The sequence below is a fragment of the Hipposideros armiger genome, unplaced genomic scaffold, assembly GCF_001890085.2.
Source record: "Hipposideros armiger isolate ML-2016 unplaced genomic scaffold, ASM189008v1 scaffold_160, whole genome shotgun sequence".
Taxonomy (NCBI): Eukaryota; Metazoa; Chordata; class Mammalia; order Chiroptera; family Hipposideridae; genus Hipposideros; species Hipposideros armiger.
Window position 1 is genome coordinate 2089002 of NW_017731510.1, and position 23838 is coordinate 2112839.

A 23838-nucleotide genomic window follows, 5' to 3' on the forward strand; every position below is an offset into this window, starting at 1 on the left:
TAGATTTATGCAGCATGGAGCTGAGTGGGGCAAGATGAGAGCTGCTAGTTTTCATGGCCTGCCCCAACCACCCACTCAGAACAGAACTTAAGCAACATGGATATTGGGAAAAGGAGGGGGAAACTGCCTTTGGATTAAATACCCAAGGCTTCCACTTACCAAGATTGAATAGATTTTCTTGACTGTGCTTTTGAGTTTTTTTATATACTTTATGATCAGTTTCTAAGCACTTTAAATGCTTGTTTTTGACAGTTTTGTCCAGTTTTATTGCTTTTTTTGGGGGGGGGGGAGAGAAGATTTGCCAGTCTCCTTACAACAGCATTTCCAGAAAATAAATAAAATTTAATGACAATTTTTTTTTAAGAATAAATGTGAATTTTAAAATTTTGGGATATTTTCTTAGGGTAATTTTTATTCCCATCTTTCAATGTATTTTGGTTAAACTGATTTCTTTTTTTAATTATCTCATGTAAAAAACTCATACACTTTGAGCTGCCTAGGACAACTCTTACTGCCACTTTACAGATGTGAGAAATGTGATTGGGACTTCAGTTGTAACTTGCATCAAAATCCTTTGGTTTTGGTTCTTAAATTTTGGATTTGGACCACGTTATGTGTCTAGCTTCAAATGTGAAGACAGATACTTTGCATGCATACGTAGTCAGTTCCAAAATGTCATGGTCTGGGTAAATAACATGGACACTATCTTAGGATACAGGCTTTATGGAGACTGGTGTTTAAATTGCTCAGTTAATGTCAAACTCCAGTATTAGCTGCATGATTTACAGTGGAAAAATGTTTTTTTCACCTCACCCATAATGCTTTCTGCCTTCTGGTAAAATCTGAGTAGCTCTGGTAAAAGCCATCACACTTCACATTTACATTGTCACTGTTGAAGCTTTGACTTCAGTTCAAAGAACTTTCCCCTTTGATATGCAAAGAACTTGTTCCTCTTTTCCCTCTCCTGGTCCCTCTTCCTCTCCAATCTGACCCTGACCCTGCTTTGGGTTCTATTCCTTAAGCGTCTTATTCCATCTTTAGGGATCTTGTTCCATCAAGATATTCCTTCTTTTATCTTCAATAAATGGGCTCAAGGCTTCCCGCCTGCCTCCCTCTCTTCACCTGTTTTACCTATTCACACATTTTTTTCCATTTTACCAATTCCTTGGAGTATCCCAAATATACTCATACCTTAATGAGGTTGTAGATATTCCTTACAACTACTTGAAATGTCCTCTTTTCTACATCCTTTTTAGTTAGCTGTCTTCTGTCTGTCCTCTAAAACTTGACTAAAATCTCTATTCTTCTGGATGGTCTTTGGGTGACCATGCCTTCTCATTAAAAAATCTTCTGTCCTAGTTTCTGCCATGCCCTAGGACTTCGCTTTAGTAGATGTATCCTGCTGCATGGTCGCATTGAGGGGTATGCTTCTTCCGCTTACTCCCCTCCCCCACCACCTCCTACTAGAAGCCAGCTCTCTATTGGAAGAGATTATGTCTTAGCAGTGTTTGTATTCATAGTTGGTGCCCCATAGTAGGTGCTCAATAACTACTCTACCTTGAATCTCTAAATGTATACATAAGCTGGTAGATTTTTTTTTTTTTTGTGAACAACTTTTAGAAAAATTCCAAAATGATAAAATAAAAGGAAACTTAATGGAGACCAACTAAAGCTATATAGATATTCTGGTTTTCTTCCACAGACTCGAGCTCGGATAATTTTGGATATAACTTGTTGACTTTCATCATCTTGTACAATAACCTTATTCCCATCAGTTTGCTGGTGACTCTTGAGGTTGTGAAATATACTCAAGCCCTTTTTATAAACTGGGTGAGTATCACAGCAGTGTTTAACAGTTGAGCTGCCGGAGAAATGTCAACCACTTTTCTAATACTCTCTCAGAGCTTTACCCACTTAATTGAGCTCCCAGAAAAGGAAGCAGATAGTTAATTGATTACTCGATCTGGAAGGTAAACAGCCAGATTAATTGTGCAGGGATCTCTGGCCAGGGTGTCCCTGAGCCAGTGAGAGCAGTCACTAGTTACCGAACATTTCCACCTCTTGGTCTATGAAATGGGGAGAAGGGTCGTACCGATTCAAGGAATTTTTGTGAGGATTAAGTGGGAAAATGGAGACTGAGTGCTTAACAGATGCTTGTCTTCTGGTGAGTGGGGATGAAATGGCTGCAATTGCTGTTCATGCTCTGAAGTCTAATTAGTGCTGACAAAAGGTCTCTTAAGTGTGTCTATATCAGTGTTTAGTATATATCAAAATTCATGGTGACAGTAAACTTGGATTCCATTGTAAGAGTGGAAGTGGAATTTTTATGGAACTGCCATTGTCATTAGGCACTTGACTTCAGCATCCTGTATATATAGACTGGGTGCTTTCATGTGCATTTTTATTTGATTTTCATAACAGTCCTGTGAATGAGGCATTAGCTGAGCTCAGATGTATGGGTTAGAGTATCTCTGAAATGATCATCTTGAGATAAAATCTTCTGTATGTAAATACCATGTTTTCTCCTTGTATCACAGTGCTTTTCTACACGAATTGCCACTGTATTTTTGCCCCAATATTAAAAGTTAACATTTATATTACCTGTTTTTAATCTAAATGAAAGATTAATGGTATATATTTTCTGACGAGCCCCCTCTTTTCTCTCTCAGGACACAGATATGTATTATCTTGGAAATGACACTCCTGCAATGGCCAGGACATCAAACCTTAACGAAGAGCTTGGTCAGGTGAGAGCCTCTTTGGGAACTTTGATGACGGTGACACAAGTGTGAGGGGAGAATAGTATTAGAAGAACCATGGAGAGATTTTTGCAGACATACTTCTCTATGAATGTGGTTTTGGTGTCTGAAATGCTATATAGTACTTGAAAGTATTATTAGATATAAATGTTAATCAGTTTTGGCTTACATTTTGTAGCATAAACAGATCTTATCATCTGCAAAAATTTTAAACAATAAGTAAGATACTCAGATATTGGATAACCCTGCAAAACATGTGGGGGATAATATGATGGACATGTATCCATCAAATCTCTTACATGTTTCAGATTTTGTTTCTGGAATTTCCAGAGAACTGGTGTCTTCCTCACACCTCCCCACCCAATCATCCCTGAACCCTAATTGCCTTTACTGAGTTGTGATTTGTATTATGTTTTTGTGTTATGTTGAAATTACTACAAGGAATAACCTCTTTTGGATGCATTCAAATTAAAGATTATAAATTTCATTTTATGTCTTATTTAAACCTCTCAACTACATTATGAGGTGGGTGTTATATACGAGGTCAGACAATTAAGTTTATGAACTCATCCTAGAAAAAGTGCTACATACCTCATTGCTGAATATCACTATGGTGACCTTCGAAGTACTCCCCTTGGGAAGCCATGCACTGATGCCAGTGCGTAGTCCACCCTTCAAAGCAATTTTGGAACTCTTTTTCTGGAATGGCCGTCAGAGCTGTCATCATATTACCCTTGATGTCCCGAATGTCATCAAAATGTCTTCCTTTTAATATTTCCTTTATCTTCAGGTAAAGAAAGTAGTCACTGGGGGCCAGATCAAGTGAATAGGGAGGGTGTTCCAATAGTTATTTGTTTACTGGCTAAAAACTCTCTCACAGACAGTGCTGTGCAAGCTGATGCATTGTTGTGATGCAAGAGCCATGAATTGTTGGCAAAAAGTTCAGTCGTCTAACTTTTTCACTCAGCCTTTTCAGCACTTCCAAATAGTAAACTTGGCTAACTTGTCCCGTTGGTACAAATTCATAATGAATAATCCCTCTGATATTAAAAAAAGTTTAGCAACATCATTGCAACAAGTTCGTGAACTTAATGGTCAGACCTCATAAATCAGACTACATTCGCCTCCTCTTTGAACTCTATTCTAGTTTTCCAGGTAAAGTTAATTTATCTCTTTTCTACGTCTCCATAACAGTCTTTCCAAACATAAATACAGTAAAATGAGAGACATGATAGTGATGCACTGTCTATTTCCCTCTTGAGACTTTTGAGCCCCTCAAGGGTATGGATGCACTTAAGACAAGGTCTTTGGTTTTTCTGCACAGTGCTCAGTCTGTCATGTTCTCAGGTGCCATTGAACTGGACTTGAATAATTGAAGGGTTGAAAGTGCTCAAGAAGCACCCAGCATGAAATCATTCATCCTTTTTGGGCATATGGGGAAAGTTTGCATGGGAAAGTAGTTTTGAATTGGAAGTTAAAATTCAATAGGCAGAGTGATATCTTGATAATTTCTTACTATAAAATTTTCATTTTTTAATATTTTGATTTAATCTTTTAGTTGTTAAAAAAGAGGCAGAGAGAAATATTGCTTATTAGAAGGCCGATTCTACTGAATTTTTATACCTTTGGACTTCCTGCATATAAAACTCATTATTTATAGTTAAAGTATTAATTACCCATAATGAACTAATTTTTATATTTCTATGTAATAGTTGATTTAATATATGACCTAAATATTTGTACTATTTAGGAGTGATAATTATCTTTTAAAAAAATCTTTCTTTCCTTAAAGGCCATTCATTGATTACTTTAAAAATAATTTGCAGTGTGTTTGCTTATATTGTATTATTAAGAAAAAGTACAGAGTAAACAATTCATGTTATTAATCCATCTTCTGTAAAACAGTAAAACATGGCTTCCCTTTGGGAACTTTGGAATACACCTAGCATGCAGCTACAGTCATGAGCCCTCTTTAGAAAACCACTAAGAAACTGGAATTTTTACTGGAGACAATTCTGTTAATTACTCCCTCTCACGGATCCCTGAGATAATTTCCCAGAATGTTACACATAGAATGATGTTATATCTCTCCTGGTCAAACCCTTTATTTCATAGATGTGGAAATTGAGGCCAAGAAGGATGAGGTGACATTTCCAGAATACACATGACTAGTATCCAGAGCCTGACCTGAATTGTTTCCTCCTGAGTTCTTTTCCCTCCTCCCTGTCACATTATCCACCTATGAGAACAGAATTCGCACAGCACATGAGCATTTGGGGTTCATCTCTTTTGCATTCACTCAGTCATGTCAAAATGGTTGACTTGTTGATCTCCTCCAGAAATTTCTCTTTTTACCTTTTTATATTGAAAGCCTGATGTATTAAATCTCTAAAACATTGTATCTTGGAAACTTACATATTGGGTTGTCGGAAAAGTCATGACGCATGTTTGCGACAGATGGCACTAGTTCATTTTTGGAAGTACTAGAGTCATTTGTATCTGTGTTATTCCTATGCCGTTTCACAGCTGACAGTTCTAGCTTCAGTGTGAAAAAAAATTGAGTGATTTGGTTGAGTTTTGGAGATTTTACAACAAGTTGAAGATGGAAGACCAAACTGTGCATTTTTGCCATATTTTACTGTTTTACTTCCATAAAGGGAAGAATGCGCATCAAGCTTGTGAAAAGTTGTGTAAAGTTTATGGTAACAGTGCTCTACAAGAACGTCAGTGCAAACGATGGTTCACGAAATTCCGTGCTGGTGATTTTGATCTCAACGATGCTCCTCGGTCAGGGAGGACCACCGAGGTTGATGACGACAAAATAAAGTCATTGATTGAGAAAACCCATGTCACACGACATGAGAGATTGCAAAAACATTGAACATCCATTATTTAAGCATTCATGACCACCTGAAGAAGATGGAATATGTAAGCAAGCTTGATATTTGGGTTCCGCATGAACTCAAAGAAGTTCATTGCATAAACATCTGCAATATGCTCATTAAACGTGAGGAAAACGATCCTTTTTTGAAGTGACTGATAACTGGTGATGAGAACTGGATTGTTTACAACAATGTGGTGCACATACGGTCTTGGTCCCGACATGATGATTCGCCTCAAATGACATCAAAAGCAGACACATTCATCAGAGGAAGGTTATGCTCTCAGTGTGGTGGGATTTTAAAGGTGTCGTGTTTTTCAAGCTCCTACCAAGGAACCAAACAATCAATTTGAATGTGTACTGTTGGCTATTGGACAGTTTGAATGAATCCATCATCCAGAAACGTCCAGAGCTTGTTAATTGTAAAGGAGCTGTGTTGCATCACAACAACATAAGACCACACACAAGTTTCATCACCCGTCAAAAATTTTTGGAGCTTGGATGGGATGTGTTGCCACACCCACCATACTTGCCTGACCTTGCACCGTCAGACTTCCACTTATTTCACTGTCTTCAAAACTCCTTGTGTGTTATAATGTTCTATTCGGATGAGGCTGTAAATCAGCACCTTGTTCAGCTTTTTGCAAATAAAGACAGGTCCTTCTATGAACAAGGAATTGTGAAGCTCACTGAAAGATGGCAAAAGGTTATCGAAGAAAATGGGCACTATATCATTAATTAATCTCTGTTCTTTATATAAATAAATGACCTTTGAAAAACATAGACAAAATGTGTCATGACTTTTCTGACAACCCAATAATTGATAGCAAGTACATGCTGCCTTCATGTAATGTTAATTGTGATAGTTATTGAGAAGCTTGGTGTTTGTTCTGTGCTGTTTCAGGATATGGCTTCTTACTCCAGCTAGGGGACTGAGTCTTAAAAAGAAATATTGGGGGGTTCCCAAAGTCTGAACTTGTTGCTTTGACATATTGGACATTAGAACAATACTGTATGAGATAATGGGACTATCTGGAAGAATGATGTATGTCTCTGAGATGCCGTGTTGTTGGACTCAGTGCTTACACTTAGGGATCTAAAATGGCTCCAGGGCTGTCACTGAGCCTCTTTGCACATTTCCGCACAATTGAACTCTGTAATTGGTTGTTTAAAAGGTTTCTAAGCGGCCTAAGCATTACATATATTAATTTTATACTATATAATTATTATATAAAATATATAGGTAATTTATAAAATATATTTTGCTTGATTGAAGGAAATTTACCTTTTAAAATTCATACCAATTTTGAAAAACATAGAAGGAAAGACTTGATTTATTGGCCTTTGCATCTTATTACATTCCTGATGTATGTTTCTCCTGTGTTTTGATTTAGGTAAAATACCTATTTTCTGACAAGACTGGAACTCTAACATGCAACATCATGAACTTCAAGAAGTGCAGCATTGCTGGAGTAACCTATGGGTAAATGTGTTTGTCACTTATTGAAAATTTGATTTGTATTCTTCCAACAAAATAATTCATTTTTAGCTGCTTTCTGATATTTTATAAGGGATTTAAATAAGTAATTACTACTGAATGTGTTTAAAACTTAATGGGTCCCAACTTTGAACAGTTAAAACATGGTTGATTTCTCCAAATATTAGCCTAGTGGTAAATCTCAGGGAATCTATAAATTTATATTTCTAATGAAGTAATTATAAATTTCTTACTCATGTTTTGATCTGAATGACTGTTTTTTGTTGTTTATTGAGGTATAACTAATGTGTAACATTATATTAATTTCAGGTGTACAACATAATGATTCAATGTATGCATATATTGTAAAATGATCACCACCATATGTCTAGTTAACATCCATCACCATACATAGTTACAAAATTATTTTTTCTTCTGATGGAACTTTTAAGATTTACTCTCTTAGCAACTTTCAAATATGCAATACAGTATTATTAACTATAGTCACAGTGCTATACATTACATTCCATGACTTATTTATTTTATAACTAGAAGTTTATACCTTTTGAACCTCTTAACCTCTTTTTCTCACCCCCACCCCCTGCCTCTGTCAATCTGTTCTCTGTATCTATGAGCTTGTTTTTTGTTGTTGTTGTCATTGTTTAAGATTTCCCTTAAGTGAGATCATACAGTATTCATCTTTCTCTGACTTATTTCATTTAGCATAATACCCTGTAGGTCCATTCATGTTGTCACAAATGGTTTTATGACTGAATAATAATACTCCATTGTATGTGTACACACACACACACACACACACACACACACACACACACACCACATTTTCTTTATCAATTTGTCCTTTGATGTACACTTAGGTTGTTTCCATAGCTTGGCTATTACCAATAACGCTGCAATGGACATGGGGGTGCATATATCTTTTAGAATTAGTATTTTTGTTTTCTTCAGATAAATACCCAGGAGTGGAATTGCTGGGTCATAAAGTAGTTCTATTTTTAATATTTTGAGGAACCTCTGTAGTGTTTTCCATAGTGGCTGTACCAATTTGCAATCCCATCAACAATGCACAAGGGTTCCCTTTTCTCCACATCCTCACCGACACTTGTTTGTTGATTTATTGATGATGGCCATTCTGACAGGAGTGACGTGGTATCTCATTGTGGTTTTGATTTGGATTTCCACGATGATTAGTGAGGTTGAGCATCTTTTCATGTACCTGTTACCATCTCTATGTCTTTGGAAATATATCTATTCAGATCTTCTGCCCATTTTTTTTTTTAAGATTTTTATTGGGGAATTGGGGGAAGGGGAACAGAAAAATTGCTGTCCTTTTGTTTTTCAGTCTAGTTGTGGAGGACATTGCTTCACTGGCCCATGTTGGTATTATCATTGTGCTCTTCCCTGGTGAGGTAGCTCGGTCACCGGCCTCTGAATAGCCGCTCACAGCGGCTGCTGGCTGCTCACACTGGCTGCTCACGCTGGCTGCTGGCTACACACGGTAGCCCATGGCAACCCACTGCAGCAGGGGTTGCAGCCTACACCATCGCCGGCGACTCACGGCAGCCCAGCTCCAGGTTGACCTGTTGTTCAGCATCTTAGCTGTAGAGGGCAGTGTCACTGGCCCTCATATGTGGGATCCGAACCTGGGCCCTCTGGCATCCCAAGCCAGCTCTTAACCAATGCGCCACTTGGCTGGCCCTTCTGCCCATTTTTAATGGGATTTTTTTCTTTCTATTGAGTTGTATGAGCTCCTTATATATTTTGGATGTTAGCACATAATCAGGCATATGAGTTGCAAATATTTTCTCCCATTCAGTAGCTTGCCTTTTCATTTTGTTGATTATTTCCTGTACTCTGCCAAAGCTTTTCAGTTTGATGTAGTTCCATTTATTTATTTTTGCTTTTGTTGCTTTTGCTTTTGGTATCAGATCTAAAAACCATAACCAAGACCAATGTCAAGGAGCTTGCTGCCTACATTTTCTTCTAGTAGTGTTATGGCTTCAGGTCTTACATTCAAGTCTTTTAACCTATTTTGAGTTAATTTTTGTGTATTGTGTAAGATAGTGGTGTAATTTCATTCTTTTACATGTGGCTGTCTAGTTTTTCCAAAACCATTTATGGAAGAGACTGTCCTTTCTCCATTGTTTATTTTCTTGGCTTCTTTGTCATGATTTAATTGACCATATAGACGTGGGTTTATTTCTGGGCTCTCTATTCTATTCCATTGATCCAATGTGACTGTTTTTATGCCAATCACATACTCTTTTGATTACTTTACTTCTGTAATATAGTTTGAAATCAGATAGTGTGAAGCCTCCAGCTTTGTTCTCATTTCTTAAGATTGTTTTGGCAATTTGGTTCTTTTGTGGTTCCATACAAACTAGGACTGCTCTATTTCTATGAAAAATACCATTGAAATTTTGATAGGGATTGCATTGAATCTATAGATTGCTTTAGGTAATATGGACATTTTAACAATATAAATTCTCACTATACATGAACATGGACTATCTTTTATTTGCATCTTCAATTTCTTTCATTAATGTCCTATTGTTTTCAGTATCCAGGTCTTTCACCTCCTTAGCTAAATTTATTCCTAGGTGTTTTTTTTATGCAATTTTAAATCTGATGTTTTCTTAATATCTCTTTCTGATAGTTCATTATTAGTGTATAGAAATGCAACAGATTTTTGTATTTGATTTTGTATCCTGCAACTTTACTGAATTTGGCTATTAGTTCTAAGTTTTTTGGTGGAGTCTTTAGGGCATTTAATATATAATATCATATCATTTACAAATAGTGACAATTTTACTTCTTCTTTTCTGATTTGTATACCTTTTATTTCTTTTTCTTGCCTAATTGGTCTGGCTGGGAATTCCAGCACTATGTTGAATAAAAGTGGCAAGAGTGGGCATCCTTGTCTTTTTCCTGATCTTAGAAGAAAAGCTTTCAGGTTTTCACCATTGAGTGTGATGTTAGCTGTGGGCTTTCATATATGGTCTTTATTATCTTGAGGTATGTTCCCTCTGTACCCACTGTCTTGAGAGTTTTTATCATAAATGGATGTTGAATTTTGAAAAATGCTTTTTCTGCGGTTATTGAGATGATCATATGATTTTTATCTTTCATTTTGTTAATGTGGTGTGTGTATCACATTGAGTGATTTGAAGATGTTGAACCATATTGCATCCCTGGAATAAAATTTACTTGATCATGGTGTATGATCCTTTTAATGTATTATTGAATTTGGTTTGTGAATATTTTGTTAAAGGTTTTTGTTGAGGATCTGTGTTCATCAGGGATATTGTTCTATGATTTTCTTTCTTGTGGTGTCCTTGTCTGGTTTTGGTATCACGGTAATGCTGGCCTCATAAAATGAGTTTGGAAGTGTTTCCTGCTCTTCTACTTTTGGAAGAGTTTGAGAAGAATTGGTATTAAATTTTCTTTGACTTTGGGAGAATTCATCAGTGAAGCTGCCTGGTCTTGGACTTTTGTTGGGAGGTTTTTTTGATTACTGATTTAATCTTCTTCTTAATAATGGATCTGTTTAGATTTTCTATTTCTTCATGATTCAGTCTTGGTAGGTTATATGTTTCTAGGAATTTACCCATTTCTTGTAGGTTGTCTAATTTGTTGATGTAGAATTGTTTATAGTAGTTTCATATGATCCTTTGTATATGTGTGGTATCAGTTGTGATGTGTTCTGTTTCATTTCTGATTTTGAGTCCTCTCTCTTTTTTCCTTGATAAGTTTAGTTAAAAGTTGGTCAATTTCATTTATCTTTCCAAAGAACCAGCTTTTAGCTTCATTGATCTTTTCTATTATTCTTTTTAGTCTCTTTCATTTATTTCCTCTCTGATCTTTGTTATATCCTTCCTACTACCTACTTTCAGCTTTATTTGTTCTTTTTTTTTCTAGTTCTTTGCTATGTAGTTAATTTGAGATTTCTTTTTGCTTCTTGATGTATAGGCAATTATCACTATTACTTCACTCTTAGAACTACTTTTGCTGCATCCCATAAGTTTTGGTATGTTGTATGGAAATTCTCTTTTGTCTCAAACCACTTAATTTTTCTCTTGATTTCTTTTTTTAGCCATTGGTTCAGTAATGTGTTTTTTAACCTAACATATTGGTGAATTTTCCCATTTTGTTGTAATTGATTTCTAGTTTCATACCATTGTGGTCAGAAAATATGCTTGATCTGATTTTAGTCTCAAATTTATTGAGACCTAATATGTGATCTATCCTGGAGAATGTCCCATGTGTGAATGCGTATCTTTTGATCACAGTTTTGTGACTGCTCTGTTTTCGTCTCCCTCTGGCAGTCATTTTCCAGAATTGACAAGAGAGCCATCCTCAGAGGATTTCTGGTAAGTAGATTCTAGCTCTCCTTAATGCTTGATTGGGAAGGACTGTGGAACAATTTTACATTGTCATTTCTCACGTGACTATTTTGTAAATAAAAGTTTCATATATGTTATTTCAAGATAGAAATGGTAAAATTTAAATGTGAATATGATATTCAAAGTCCAGTGATACTACAGTGCTTTAACAAAAAATAGTAAGCTATTGGTCTAATAATTCCTACTTCTTAGCATAATATCTTCAAGGCTGTAGTATGCATGCTGTGTATGTTGTATGTGTCAGAATTTTATTCCTTTAGAAGGCCGAATAATGTTTCTTTGCATGTTTGTACCATATTTTGTTTATCCATTTATCTGTTGATGGTCATTTGGGTTATTTGCACCTTTTGGCTAATGTGAATAATGCTGCTGTGAACATTGGTATATGATAAATCTCTGCTTTCAATTATTTTGGGTATGTATATAAAAGTGGGATTGCTGGGTCATGTGCTTATTCTGTTTACCTGTTTGAGGAAATACCAGACTGTTTTTCATAGTAGCTCTACTATTTTGCATTTCTGCCAGCAATACACAATTCTTCCACATGCTCGAACCATTTGTTAATGAATTAATTTAAAAATATAATAGCCATCCCAATGGGTATAAATGTTATCTCATTGAGGTTTTGATTTATGTTTCCCTTAGGATTAGTGATGATGTCTGCTCATGGTTTAAAATTTATACACTAACAAAAGTGATTAGTAGGGCTGTGTGTGTAGAGGGGACAGTGTGGTTGATGACCTACTTGCTTTCTTGTGAGATGATCAGCCAAGACCTACTATTTCATTAGAGAATCCTGGATGTCTGTGTCTGTGGGTCTTTCTTGTGAGCTGATCAGTCTTCTTCTCATGAGAAGGACTCTTCAGTTTTCTGCCAAGGGCTATAAATCTGGCTGCAGTTATTATGGGAACTGAGTGGAAGCAGAGAGCTGGTGATTGTACCTTTCAGTGTAGGAATGTCGGACAATTAAGTTCTCAAACTTTGCGCCATGCACTTACATGGTGGAAAGTTCGTGAACTTAATTGTCTGACTTCTACTCACCTGTGTGCTTGGTGTCCCTGTGGTTTAACCTCTTTAAAGGATAACCGTTCTATTTCTTTCTGGGTGCAGATGATTCAGTTGCCTGGCTGCATGGCGTGAGGGAGGGTTCTTGCAGGCTGATTCTCCCTCAGATGGGTTTGGAACCTGTCCTGTTTTCCACCTTCTCTTTGTCTTGTAGGTACCTCGTACTACTGTTTCCTCAGCTTTCACAAGGTTCTGCTAGGGATATCAGCTTGCATTTTAGGTGCTTCCCTTTGTAAGCTATTGGTTTCTGTTTTCTCTGCTGTACTGAACTCTGACATCTATTCAGAGTTCAGAATGACGTCAACTTGTTCCATTGTCGTTGTCCTGAAGAAAGGGTTTCAAGAAGGAGTGGATATACATGAATATACTTAATCCTTCACATTTTCTTCAATGTGATGGCACACAGCCATCATAACAAGTTTCCTTTCACATAATTACTCGCCTCCTTCTCTCTCCTACATCCGAGCCCTGGCCATTAATGATTGCACAGATACAATGCAGTAATTCCTCTTACTGCACCTGCTTTGAGTAGGCACGCTCGGCATTTTTTCCTGGTAGAAATTATACAGAGACCAGCTAAAATGACAAAGTCATGGTGTTAATCCTCGCCTCTGTTTCTTCTCCTTATAACTATGTTGTTGTTTATTATAACTTATAAAATATTTTATAGTAAGGTTAAAGATTTTCTGTTTTGAGGTTTGAAATAATATAGAATATTCCAAATCTTTAAAAGTTTAGTGTAAACCCTATAGGCTATTTAGATGTGGTTCTTCTTGAACACAGATTCTTACTAGGTTCAAGTTATCTCAAAGAAACTTTTAGAAATTTTTAAAAAAGATTATATTGGGAAATTGGGGTGGGAACAGCGTTGGGGAATCGTAGAAGGGGAACAGACAAGTTGCTGTCCTTTTGTTCTTCAGTCTAGTTGTGGAGGACGTTGCTTCACTGGCCCATGTTGGCATCATCATTGTGGTCTTCCCGGGTGAGGTAGATCGGTCGCCAGCCACTGGACAGCCGCTCATGGCGGCTGCTGGCTGCTCACGCCAGCTGCCAGGCACTCACAGTAGCTGCCGGCCAGCCCCACTGCAGCCTACTCCGTCCCTGACAATTCATGGCAGCCCAGCTCCAGGTTGAGCTATTGTTCACCATCTTAGCTATAGAGGGCGCAGCGTCACTGGCCCATGTGGAATCTGAACTGGTGGCCCTGCTCCTCAGAGCTCATGCTCCCAAGCCAGCTCTTAACCAACACGCCACTCGGCTGGCCCTTAAAGGAACTTTTGAACTACATACATATTTTCTGTCCTCTCTTACAGCCGAATGCCTTGTCCCACAAGTGATTCATGTGACTTCGATGATCCCAGGCTCTTGAAGAACATGGAGGATCATCATGTAAGGCCACCATTTTGCTTCTAGGACATTAAATGGCTTCTAGGACATTAAATGGCACTTTTATTTAGGTATATGGGGAGTGTCTTGAGAGTTGCAATTTTGGAGCCTGGGGAAGAGGTACAGTCTCATTTTTATGGTGTTAGTACTTCTGGGAAGTAACCTTAAACAAATGCTTTATGGTTAACATGTATCATAAGTTGCTATAAAGTGAATTAAATATGTGGTGAAGTTATAAAGTAGCACATCAAGATTAAGAGAAGTCTTACCCCATAGAATTCTCTAACATTTCAGGTTTCTGTTGCTTTATAAATAAGACTTCTGCAGTACTATTTCTTTGGAGTTGTAAATTTAAGAGGTTTTTGAAAATTTTGAAAAGTAATTGTAATATCCTTTGACTAGGATAATTTAGGAAACAAAAGTAAGATATAATAATCTGTAACATTTATAGCGCCCTACTATGTGCCAAACATTTGACATATATTTCCTTTAGCACTTGAATCACCCCAGAGACGTGATAGGAAGTTGCATAGAAAGATTGACTTGGCCAAGAGTTACCCAGCAAACAATGTAGAAATGAAACTCATATCTTAAGTCTGTTTAATTCTTAACTATAACATCACACTATCACAATTATTGTAACAAGCCAGGATGAACTGCACCATCATATAAATTCATTTTTTAAAGGATAGTCTGAACAAAAAAACCAACTTAGAAAAGTATTCAATGATCAAAGCATTTCACTATCACTTTAGTCCATATAAATTAGATTTGATATTATTAATTTTTTTTCTGAAAAAAATTTTAGTTTTAAAATTAGGTAAACTTGAGCAAAATTAAATCTTCATCTTTCCAAAATTTTGTTAAGAGATAGATATATTTTAAACTTTCTCTGAATTTTCAGCAAGGAAATTTCCTTTTCTCTATTGCAGTTAGAGTCCATTTGTGAATGCTAAGACCTTCCCACAGTGGTTCTCAAATATGAGTGTGGAAGGCAGCTATATCCACGGGCTGGGATGCAGACATTCTGCCCCAGCCCCTGGTGGTGCTGATGAAGTGGTCCCAGACTGCACACAGGATGCTGCTGAAGTCCATGCTCTGTGTCACAGTCACAGACATTGATGTGGTCCTTTCCTGGATTTTGTCATGAGCGGTAGATCCAGCTCCTAGGCTAGAGGTTCACCAAGCAGAAGAATGGCATTTCAGAAGAACCTTCTCTGGAGGCACGTAGTTTTAATCAAGGATGTCAAAGAAACGAGTGCACAGTGGGGACTTACTTTCTGAAAGAGGACTCAAATAGCCTCGAATTGTGTTCAGGTTGAAGGTAATAATGAAGGTGGTTGCCTGAATGTGTCTGTTCAAGTTGGGATGATGAATGGGAAAGGAGAAAGTGGAAGGGGGACAGATAAGCTTAGGAAACTGCTCTTAGTCTAATTCACAGAGTTTGTTTTCCTAGCAAAGATCAACAGGTGAAAATGCAGCAGAGCAGGCGAGATGAGCAAAATGTGCTGAGTACTGAGAATGCCAGTGTTGGCTTCAGAATAGCAGTAAACTACTGGATCCCTGTTTAAATGAGAGACATTTATTTATTCATTCACTCATCTAGCAAACAGTGGAAATGCCTAGTTTATATCAAACCCTCTGTTAGGTACTAGGGGTAGAGATGAATAAAAACACACTCAGGGGATTTCTATTGATTGGGGAAATAGACATGTAAAAAAGAGCCATTGGACACCTTTGCATCCTAAGGGTAGGTATGATGTGACTCCCTAGAAAAGTGATGTTGTTTTGCATACATAGAGGAGCTTGATCTCTTTGGTGGAGGTTATGGCTACCATAACTGTTGAATTGTGGGCAGTGTGGCCACTCGCACTGAGTTACGTATTTGCATGGATCTAAATGTGGGCTGGCATAGAAACCCAGTGGCCAGGGGCAAATCCTCTTTTGAAGAAGAGATCTGTAGGGTCTCTTAGGAGACCCCCTGCTGCTGTGATCCCAGTGTTAGAAACCTTTAAATACTTAGCTCCGTTAATTTATGTACACATACAGATATTGTCTCCAAAGCTGAACCCACATTTGTGTGTGCTGGGTTTTAAATGGCTTTTGATCATTGACCACATGCTCTTGAGCCTGTCCTCTTATGACATCTGAGTGGAGACGGAGCATAAATAAGGATCCTTGAGTGAGCATTTCCTGGCCTAGGGTCAATGGCATGCATTTTAGGAAGAAACCCCCTTCTTAGAGAAGTTAGTGAACTTCTTTTTCCTTCCTTGCTTTTCTCCTTCCCTTTGACTCTCCTGAGCCCAATTTCCTTTTCTAGTGTGATGGCCAGTGAGAGTAGGGGCAGATGCAGCCCTTATGCAAAGGAAGCCCTAACTTAGGGAGATTGTCATTAAGCATTGATGAAAACATGGGGACTTGTAAGGATATTTTATTAATATGGATACTCAACAGTTCATTAAATGCTTAATGAGGCCATGGATTGGGGAATTTATTTTCTATTTCTCAGTAAAAGCCTACTAGCCTATGTTGAACATTTTTTTTCTAAAGTTCTCCTGAATCCTTGAAGCCTTCTGGGGTATTCTTCCTCTTGGCTACTGCATTAATTAAGCCCTTTGATGTTTAGCATCTAGCTCTACTATAAATAATGAAGACTATAGGCTCCAATATTTTTTTTCTTTGGGAAGATGTGGGATTGGATTAAATACCAGGGGTGCCCAAAAATGTATACAAATGACTTGTAGTCAACTTTTGTTATTGGTTTATATCAAGTATTACAATTTTAATACAGTTTTTTCCTTTCTTAAAATGTGTATACATTTTTTTTGCACCCTCTGTATACCCAATGGATGTTTTTAAACATTTTAAATACAGAGCCTGTTAGAGATCACTTGGTTATTTTGCCAAAATAGGTGAGGATAGAGAAGAAACATTTTAGGAGGTTAGACTATGATAGCCCACATTCTTATCTAAATTGTCTTGGGGCCATTGACTAAAATTAAAGCATTTGAACTAAGAAAGCCCTTACTTCCTTCCCAAGGGAGTACCTCCATCTGCTACAGAATTTCCGTTTTTCCTGGGTCATCATTTCTGATTTTCTGGGTCTTTCAGGACTGTGTTTTAAGCTTTGTGTTGGCCAATAGCCAAGATAGAATTTGCCTCTCAGAGAATCAACTATGGGAAATTTCAAGGAACAATTCATGTGGCCCATTAACTACATTGCTAACCAGTGACTTTCTATTTGTGGGATAATTTCTCAATTTGCTGCAGAAGAACACGTAACTTTTCTTTGAATTATTATGCATGGGACTTTTTAACTTGAATCTTCAAGAAGAAATTATTTATATATGTATATTATTAATATATTTTATAGCTAAAAATTGGAATGTAAGACAATTTTAGACATGTATGTTTTCTGCAATTTTTTATATACATCAAATACATTGAACATATTCATTTCTAGATATATAAAGCATTGTTTGCCGATTAAAATCTGTTAACTGAAGGACAAATATTGTATGATTATGCTTATATGAGGTACCTAGAATAGAGACATAGCAGAACAGAGGTTATTAGGGGTGAGGGGGAAGGGAGAATGGGGAGTTATTATTTGATAGGTACAGCGTTTGTTGAGAAGATGAAAAAGTTTTGGGAATAGATGGTGGTGATAGGCACACAGCATTGTGAATATATTTAATACCATTGAATTTTACACTGACAGATGGCTAAAATGATAAATATTATATGTATATTTTTGGACAATTTCTTTTATCTTCTAAAATACACACACACACACACACACACACACACACACACACACACACACCTGCATACATTCTCCAATAATCAGTCAGTTCTTTGAAGTTATAAATTGCTTTTCCTCTTGGAAGTTAACAGAAAAAAAGTTTATTTTCAAACATGGAGCACTTGTCTAAACCTATTACAAACATCTTATCCATAGGCTTCAAATTAAGTTTGTCTCCTTTCCCTAATTGATTGTAGAATGTCAGGTTAAGCAGAGAACCAAAGGTAGATTAATTTTGTCTTAGGGATATTTTTTGATCTTTAAGAATTTTGTCTGGCCTACCACTTGAGGTGGAAACTTAATTTGAGTGTGTGTGCAACACTTCTTTATAATTCTCAGAGAATATTTCAGTACTAAGTATATTTATTTAACATAAAATCAAAGCCCCTCTTTCGTGTTATTTCATCATGGGACAAGGTGACATGCAGGACTTGCTAGTTCTCCGATGCAGAAGGCACCCTTGAATTAAAGCTCAATTCTCAAATTAAAGTGCTTTGGGATAAAATCTCTTAACCATTTCTGTGGTGTAGGCCTTGGGGAATTTGTAAATTCTCCAATCTAATTTATTCAGTTTCATTGAACTATAATTTAATGTACATTTTCTTCCCTGAAGGCTGATAAGTAGCCATCTGAGCAGGCATGATCTGCTTCCATACAATTGCTCTTATCACATTAACAGGTCAGAGGAGAAACTAAAAATGGTTAAAATACTAGACACTATTCATTTGTAACTAAGAAAAAAAGGAAAGAAAAGAAGCTAACTCCACACACAAAAAAACAAGCAAACACAGGGTTGTTTCCTGGATGTGAAAATACAAATCTATCTCAAATTTATGGTCAGTTGCCTATTTAAAAGTGAAACATTAATGATAGTGGCTTTAAAATAACCTCAGGACAAGGAAGGCTGGTGTCACCCCTGTCTTTGAATGTCATTTTAAAAGTAGTAGACCATGCAGATAGGTGAGAATTAAACAAGTATATGTATTGGAGAGGAAAAGAGAAAAGTAATCATTTGTGGATGATGTAATTGTCTGCCTTGAAAACCTGGGAGAGTCACCTGCAGCTCAGAGAGCTAGTAATAGGTCAGTTATAACTGGATATTAGATTAATTTATAAAATTCAGTGTTTGTTTACTTACATATTGACAATAAACTCCAGTAAAATATAATAGAAATAAGATTATATTCATAATATAAAAAGCAATAGACAAAATGCCTAGTACAATGCCTCATGTATAGTAGGCATGCAGATTTTTTTGAATGAATAAACATTATTAATATTAGTAAATTAATAATAAATTAATGAATAAAAATATGCCAAGACTTATATTTAGAAGCCTTTAATACATAGGAATACATACTGTATTCTTAGATGGGTAAACAGTATTAACATGTCATTTCCCCACTAATTATAAATACAGTCTAATCCCAATGCAATAATGTAAGGATTTTGTGTGTGTGTGTGGGGGGAGGGTGAAGAGATGTATTAAATACATATCTAGGACAGTTCTGTTTTTATTTTTTTAAGAAGGTGATAGGTGAGCGATGCACTGCCATACAGGTGAGTTAGCGAGCAGACGTGATGTAGATCCAATGCCAGCGTGGTGGCCTGGAAAGACCAGGGACTCGTGTATGGGGCCAGTTCTCGCTACAGCGATCCAACATGGATTTGAGTGCCTTCTGTGTGCTTAGCCTGGGTGTACATTTGTGAGGAAGGCTGACAACCTGCTCTCCCTCCCGGACCTTACAGAGCAGGGAGGAGGCCTGTGGGCGGCAGGGGTGTTTGAAGTGTTAGGAAAGGATGAGCGAGGCAGGGTGCTGGGGGAGGCCCAGGAGGGGGCACTCACTTCCTCCTTGTTCTCTCCTGACCAAATGAGCTAGCAGGTCAGGTGCGATGTTCCATGACGGGTGACAACAGTCTTCACAGGTGAACGGACTGTTCAACGGAAGCCCGGAGGATGAGTAAATAAAAGCATTGGCCGAAGCAGGAGGGGGCAGTGATGGAACAGTTGGAAAGGATGAGCCTTGTTTGAAGAACTGCAGACCTGAGTGGCTGGTAGAGAGGCCAAGAGGACAACGGTAGGAGATGGGGCTGGCTAGATGGTGAGCAGGTGCCAAATCACAGGGGACCTGGAGTCCACACTGTGATCTCGACCTCTGTTCTAAAGAGAGCAGGAAGCCATCCTAGGGTTTTAGGCAGAAGACTTGACTCCAACTCTGATGTATGTCAGTGGTGTTTTACCAGATGGATTAACTCAGTGTGCTGTTTGTAGCCCACAGCCCCTTGCATACAGGAGTTCCTCACCCTCCTGGCCGTGTGCCACACCGTCGTTCCTGAGAAGGATGGCGACAACATCATCTACCAGGCCTCCTCCCCAGGTGAGACCTCTTGGCCGATGTGCCTTAATGTCCCCTTCGCTGGAGACTTGGGTGTTTGAAGTTATATGTGGGAGATGTGGTGCTACAGCCTGCCCCACAAAGTCCCCACTGTACCTCTGGTCTCACACAGATGACAGGCTGTGGCTGTAAGCGTTCAAGTCATAGAAAGCTGGTGCTGGCTCCTCCTGGCTCTGTAGTAACATTTGGACCACAGCAGGAGGCCCCGCTCCATCTTACATTTCCTAGCAGAGGTCATGACGCTGAGCAGTGCCTCAAGGGAGAGCGGTGTTGCTTCTTTGTTCACCAACCAGCCCTCATGGAATTTCCAGCTACTGGGGAAGCTGTGTCCTGCAGCGCTGACTCTTTAGCCTCCCATCCTGGTGCTCTGTGAACCCCACAGTACAGGATAAAACAGTGCCTGGCTCAGAGGAGAGGTTTTGTCAGAAAGTCATGTGACTATCACTAAAGTTCATTAGAGAACTTGACACTAGGTGTGTCACTAGGTGTGTAATCACTCTTGTCCCATGAATTACTTTTAGGTCCGTGCCTTCCCCTCTAACAGACATGCTTCCCTCAGGACCCTAGTGGTAGGAAGAGTGAATCAGCTACCTTCTATACCCTGTGCATGAGGCCAGGCCTCTTTAGCTGGTGCGGTGGATTCTGTTAATTTAAAAAATAATACTTGCTAAGTAGAACTGTGCCATTCCCAGTGGCTTGTCAATGCTTTGTCAACTCTTGATTGACAGATGAAGCTGCTTTGGTGAAAGGAGCTAGAAAGCTGGGCTTCGTGTTCACAGCCAGGACGCCATACTCCGTCATCATAGAAGCCGTGAGTGACATGCCTGGGCACCTCTCCACCTTGTGTAGCACCGACTTTTTTGAAGGCTATATATTTGAAATAGCATGTCTATTGTCACTGTGGTAGCTAAACGTCTATTTTTTTTTTTCTGTGAGAAACTAGACCTGTTGAAAAACGGAGAATGTTATGTGATTCTATTAGCTTATTCACATTGTTTTTGCATTGCAGTCATTTTTTTCTCACAGGCTGCTTCCCCACAGGTCAGTACAGGGATGTGGAATTGTGTGTAGCAGAGAACTTAGGAGGCCTCCTCTTTGCTCTGGAATCGCTGGGAAAGCAGCTGCAGGGCCCGCCCACTTTGAGGGCGGGGTCTGCAGCTCTGCCTTGCGGCCGCGGGGCCCAGCCGTTCTTGCACTATGAGACCCCATGGTCCGTTGGCTTCAGTCTCCTTGGCTGGGAGAGAAAGGAGTTAGCACTTAGGGTCCTTTGTATATACATGAGTTTTTCTTTTCCCTAGAGTCAAGGGGTTTACTTGTTAAGTGACTTTCTTTTTCTTAGTTTCCTTCTCAAGAAGCCTGAGGGAGAAATTTGGTGATAGGAACACATTCAAATCAAGAATAAGATCAAATAGGGACCATTGAGATGGGCGACGGGGGACACTGATGGCTAGGAGTGGCAAGGCACTGGTGTTTTTCATGATGACTGGTTAGAGGGGCTACGTTTTTCTGCAGTCTGAGTTGTTGAGGGCCTGGAGGTGGTCACTTTCTTCTCTCTCCTCTGCCTTTTCTCCACCCCTCAATTTTGGGAGGACTCATAGATATCGCAGTTTTTTACTTGATGCATCCTTAAATCCCTAAACCCTTTCAATGTATTTTCAGTTCACTTCTAACTTATGTGATAACTTGATATTTTTCCTGACTTGGCAGTAGTCTGTTTTTTCTTTACTTACATGCAAACCTATCAAATATTACACCTAATCCAAAGTGTCCATTTCTTGGCATTTGTGTCTTCTTTTCTTATGGAGTACAGAGTTGAGCTGATATTGATTTTTACTTTATGTCAGTCAACAGAGGGAATTTAGCTCAGGGAAGTGTGCAGTCAGTAAAAGTGGAACAAAATCCTGACCAAATGGAGAGTTTCCTTCATAGAAACTTTTCATAAAAGAAGTCTTCTTCCCCTTCAGTTTGAGGAGACTTTTATTTTAACCTTCATGTAGGGTTTTTCAGTTGTCTGGTGCTGCTGTGTTTCCCTGCATCGCAGCAAGGGGGATTGGGAGGCTGTGTGGCTGGTGAGAGAGACAAGGAGACAGTGGCTGCTTGGGCTCTGCTCACAATGACAGATAAATATGGGGAAGCTACAGAGCCAGCTGACATGTCGTCATGGTGTTAGATGCTGGCGAAAAGTGGACTGGCAGCACGTGGTCATTTTATTATTAACTATTAAGCCCATGTTCCTGGGAGTAAAAAGGACTACCTGATTAGTTATGACTCGTAAGTAATAGTAACTTTAAAAATGCTATTCAACCATTAATATTGAGGTAGCATCAAACCACAAGCTCTAGAGTTGGTTACCAGCTATTTACATGATGTGGCCTTAATGATAATCTTCACCACCAAGTCCATGGGCTGCCTGTGGAGCAGTTGATGTAACAGTGGTGCAAAGAGGGGTTGTCAGCTCCTGGCAGTCATAGCCCTCGTGACAAAGAGGGGGACTAACACAGGGATCTGATAAAATTGGGACAGGCTGAGGAGAAAGGGAATGGGTGGTTGCAGAAAGAGGGGGCATAAAGGCTGATGAAGGCTGGATTAAGTGGATCATTAGTCATATTTTAGGATGCGAAGAGAAGGAGTGGATAGTTGTGGATGGGACTATAACGATTATTTATTGCTATTGTGTGTCAGTCATGCGTGTGGTGATTTGCATGTCACTTTATTTATTCTCTCAAATCTAGGGGGCAGGTGCTATCACCATTCATAAGCAAGTCACACTTAGTGGCAGAAACTGAGTTTAAACTTATATTTGTTGAACTCCAAAGTCCACATTTTTTTTTTTTAACTCTGACGTATTGGGGAAATAGAGACGAGATTTGGTTAAAACATTTGAAAATGGAACACACATAATCTGGAATATTCTAGGAAAAAATTGAGAGAATTGAGTTTCCAGCTTTGAAGAGCCTGAAGAAAGGGGTGTTTGATTAAATGCCCTAAAATCTGATGCAGATTTATAATCTTTTATTTTGAAATCCAACATCCTAGAAGCTTTGAATTTCAAAAGTTTTTTTGCTAAATTTAGGTCATAGGCGACTGGCAGGTAAACTTAACCAGAACTGACATGAGGCTGTTAATGGCCTTTATGAATCTCACTTAGTGTGAATAGTAATACATTTTGCTGAAGAAAATTGATGTGTTATATTACAGGGTGTTGCACTGGGGACGTTACAGTGTGTGCATACACTTCTGTAAAATGTATAAAATTCTGAATTTGGGAGTATAACTGGCCCCAAGGTTTCAGATGGACCTGTGTAGCCTGTACCTTTTATTTTCATGTCTTGCAAGTGGCTTTGTCAGCCAGCTGTTTTGACAGCCAGACTAACTGGAGGACAATGAAAAGCTTCTACCAGAAGGGGGAGCTCTGACCCCACCAGACTGACTTGTAGGAAAACAGTACAAGTTGAAAGGCATTTGCAGGGAGTTAGAAGAAAGAGAGAGGATGAGGGGGTGGGGAAAGAGGGAGGGGGAGAGGTGTGTGTGTAGAGAGGTTTATGATTGGGGAAAACAGTTGCTTTGAGATTTTAATATTTTGCATCTCAGGTAAGAGCCTGTTTTTTCTTTCTTTCTTTTTTTTTTTTTTTTAAATTTTTTATT

General features: G+C 38.4%; 1 protein-coding gene across 7 annotated transcripts in view; it reads left to right on the forward strand.

The window, feature by feature from the left end:
* The window catches only part of ATP8A2 (ATPase phospholipid transporting 8A2), a 624797-nt gene that overhangs the window by 177462 nt on the left and 423497 nt on the right, over nucleotides 1-23838 (forward strand). For all 7 annotated transcript variants that reach the window (XM_019651455.1, XM_019651453.1, XM_019651451.1 and 4 more), the window contains 7 exons: nucleotides 1703-1830; nucleotides 2670-2747; nucleotides 7035-7123; nucleotides 11464-11508; nucleotides 13920-13995; nucleotides 20070-20175; nucleotides 20922-21004. In XM_019651455.1, coding sequence (XP_019507000.1) covers nucleotides 1703-1830; nucleotides 2670-2747; nucleotides 7035-7123; nucleotides 11464-11508; nucleotides 13920-13995; nucleotides 20070-20175; nucleotides 20922-21004 — 605 coding nt within the window. The remainder of the gene's footprint in view (nucleotides 1-1702; nucleotides 1831-2669; nucleotides 2748-7034; nucleotides 7124-11463; nucleotides 11509-13919; nucleotides 13996-20069; nucleotides 20176-20921; nucleotides 21005-23838) is intronic.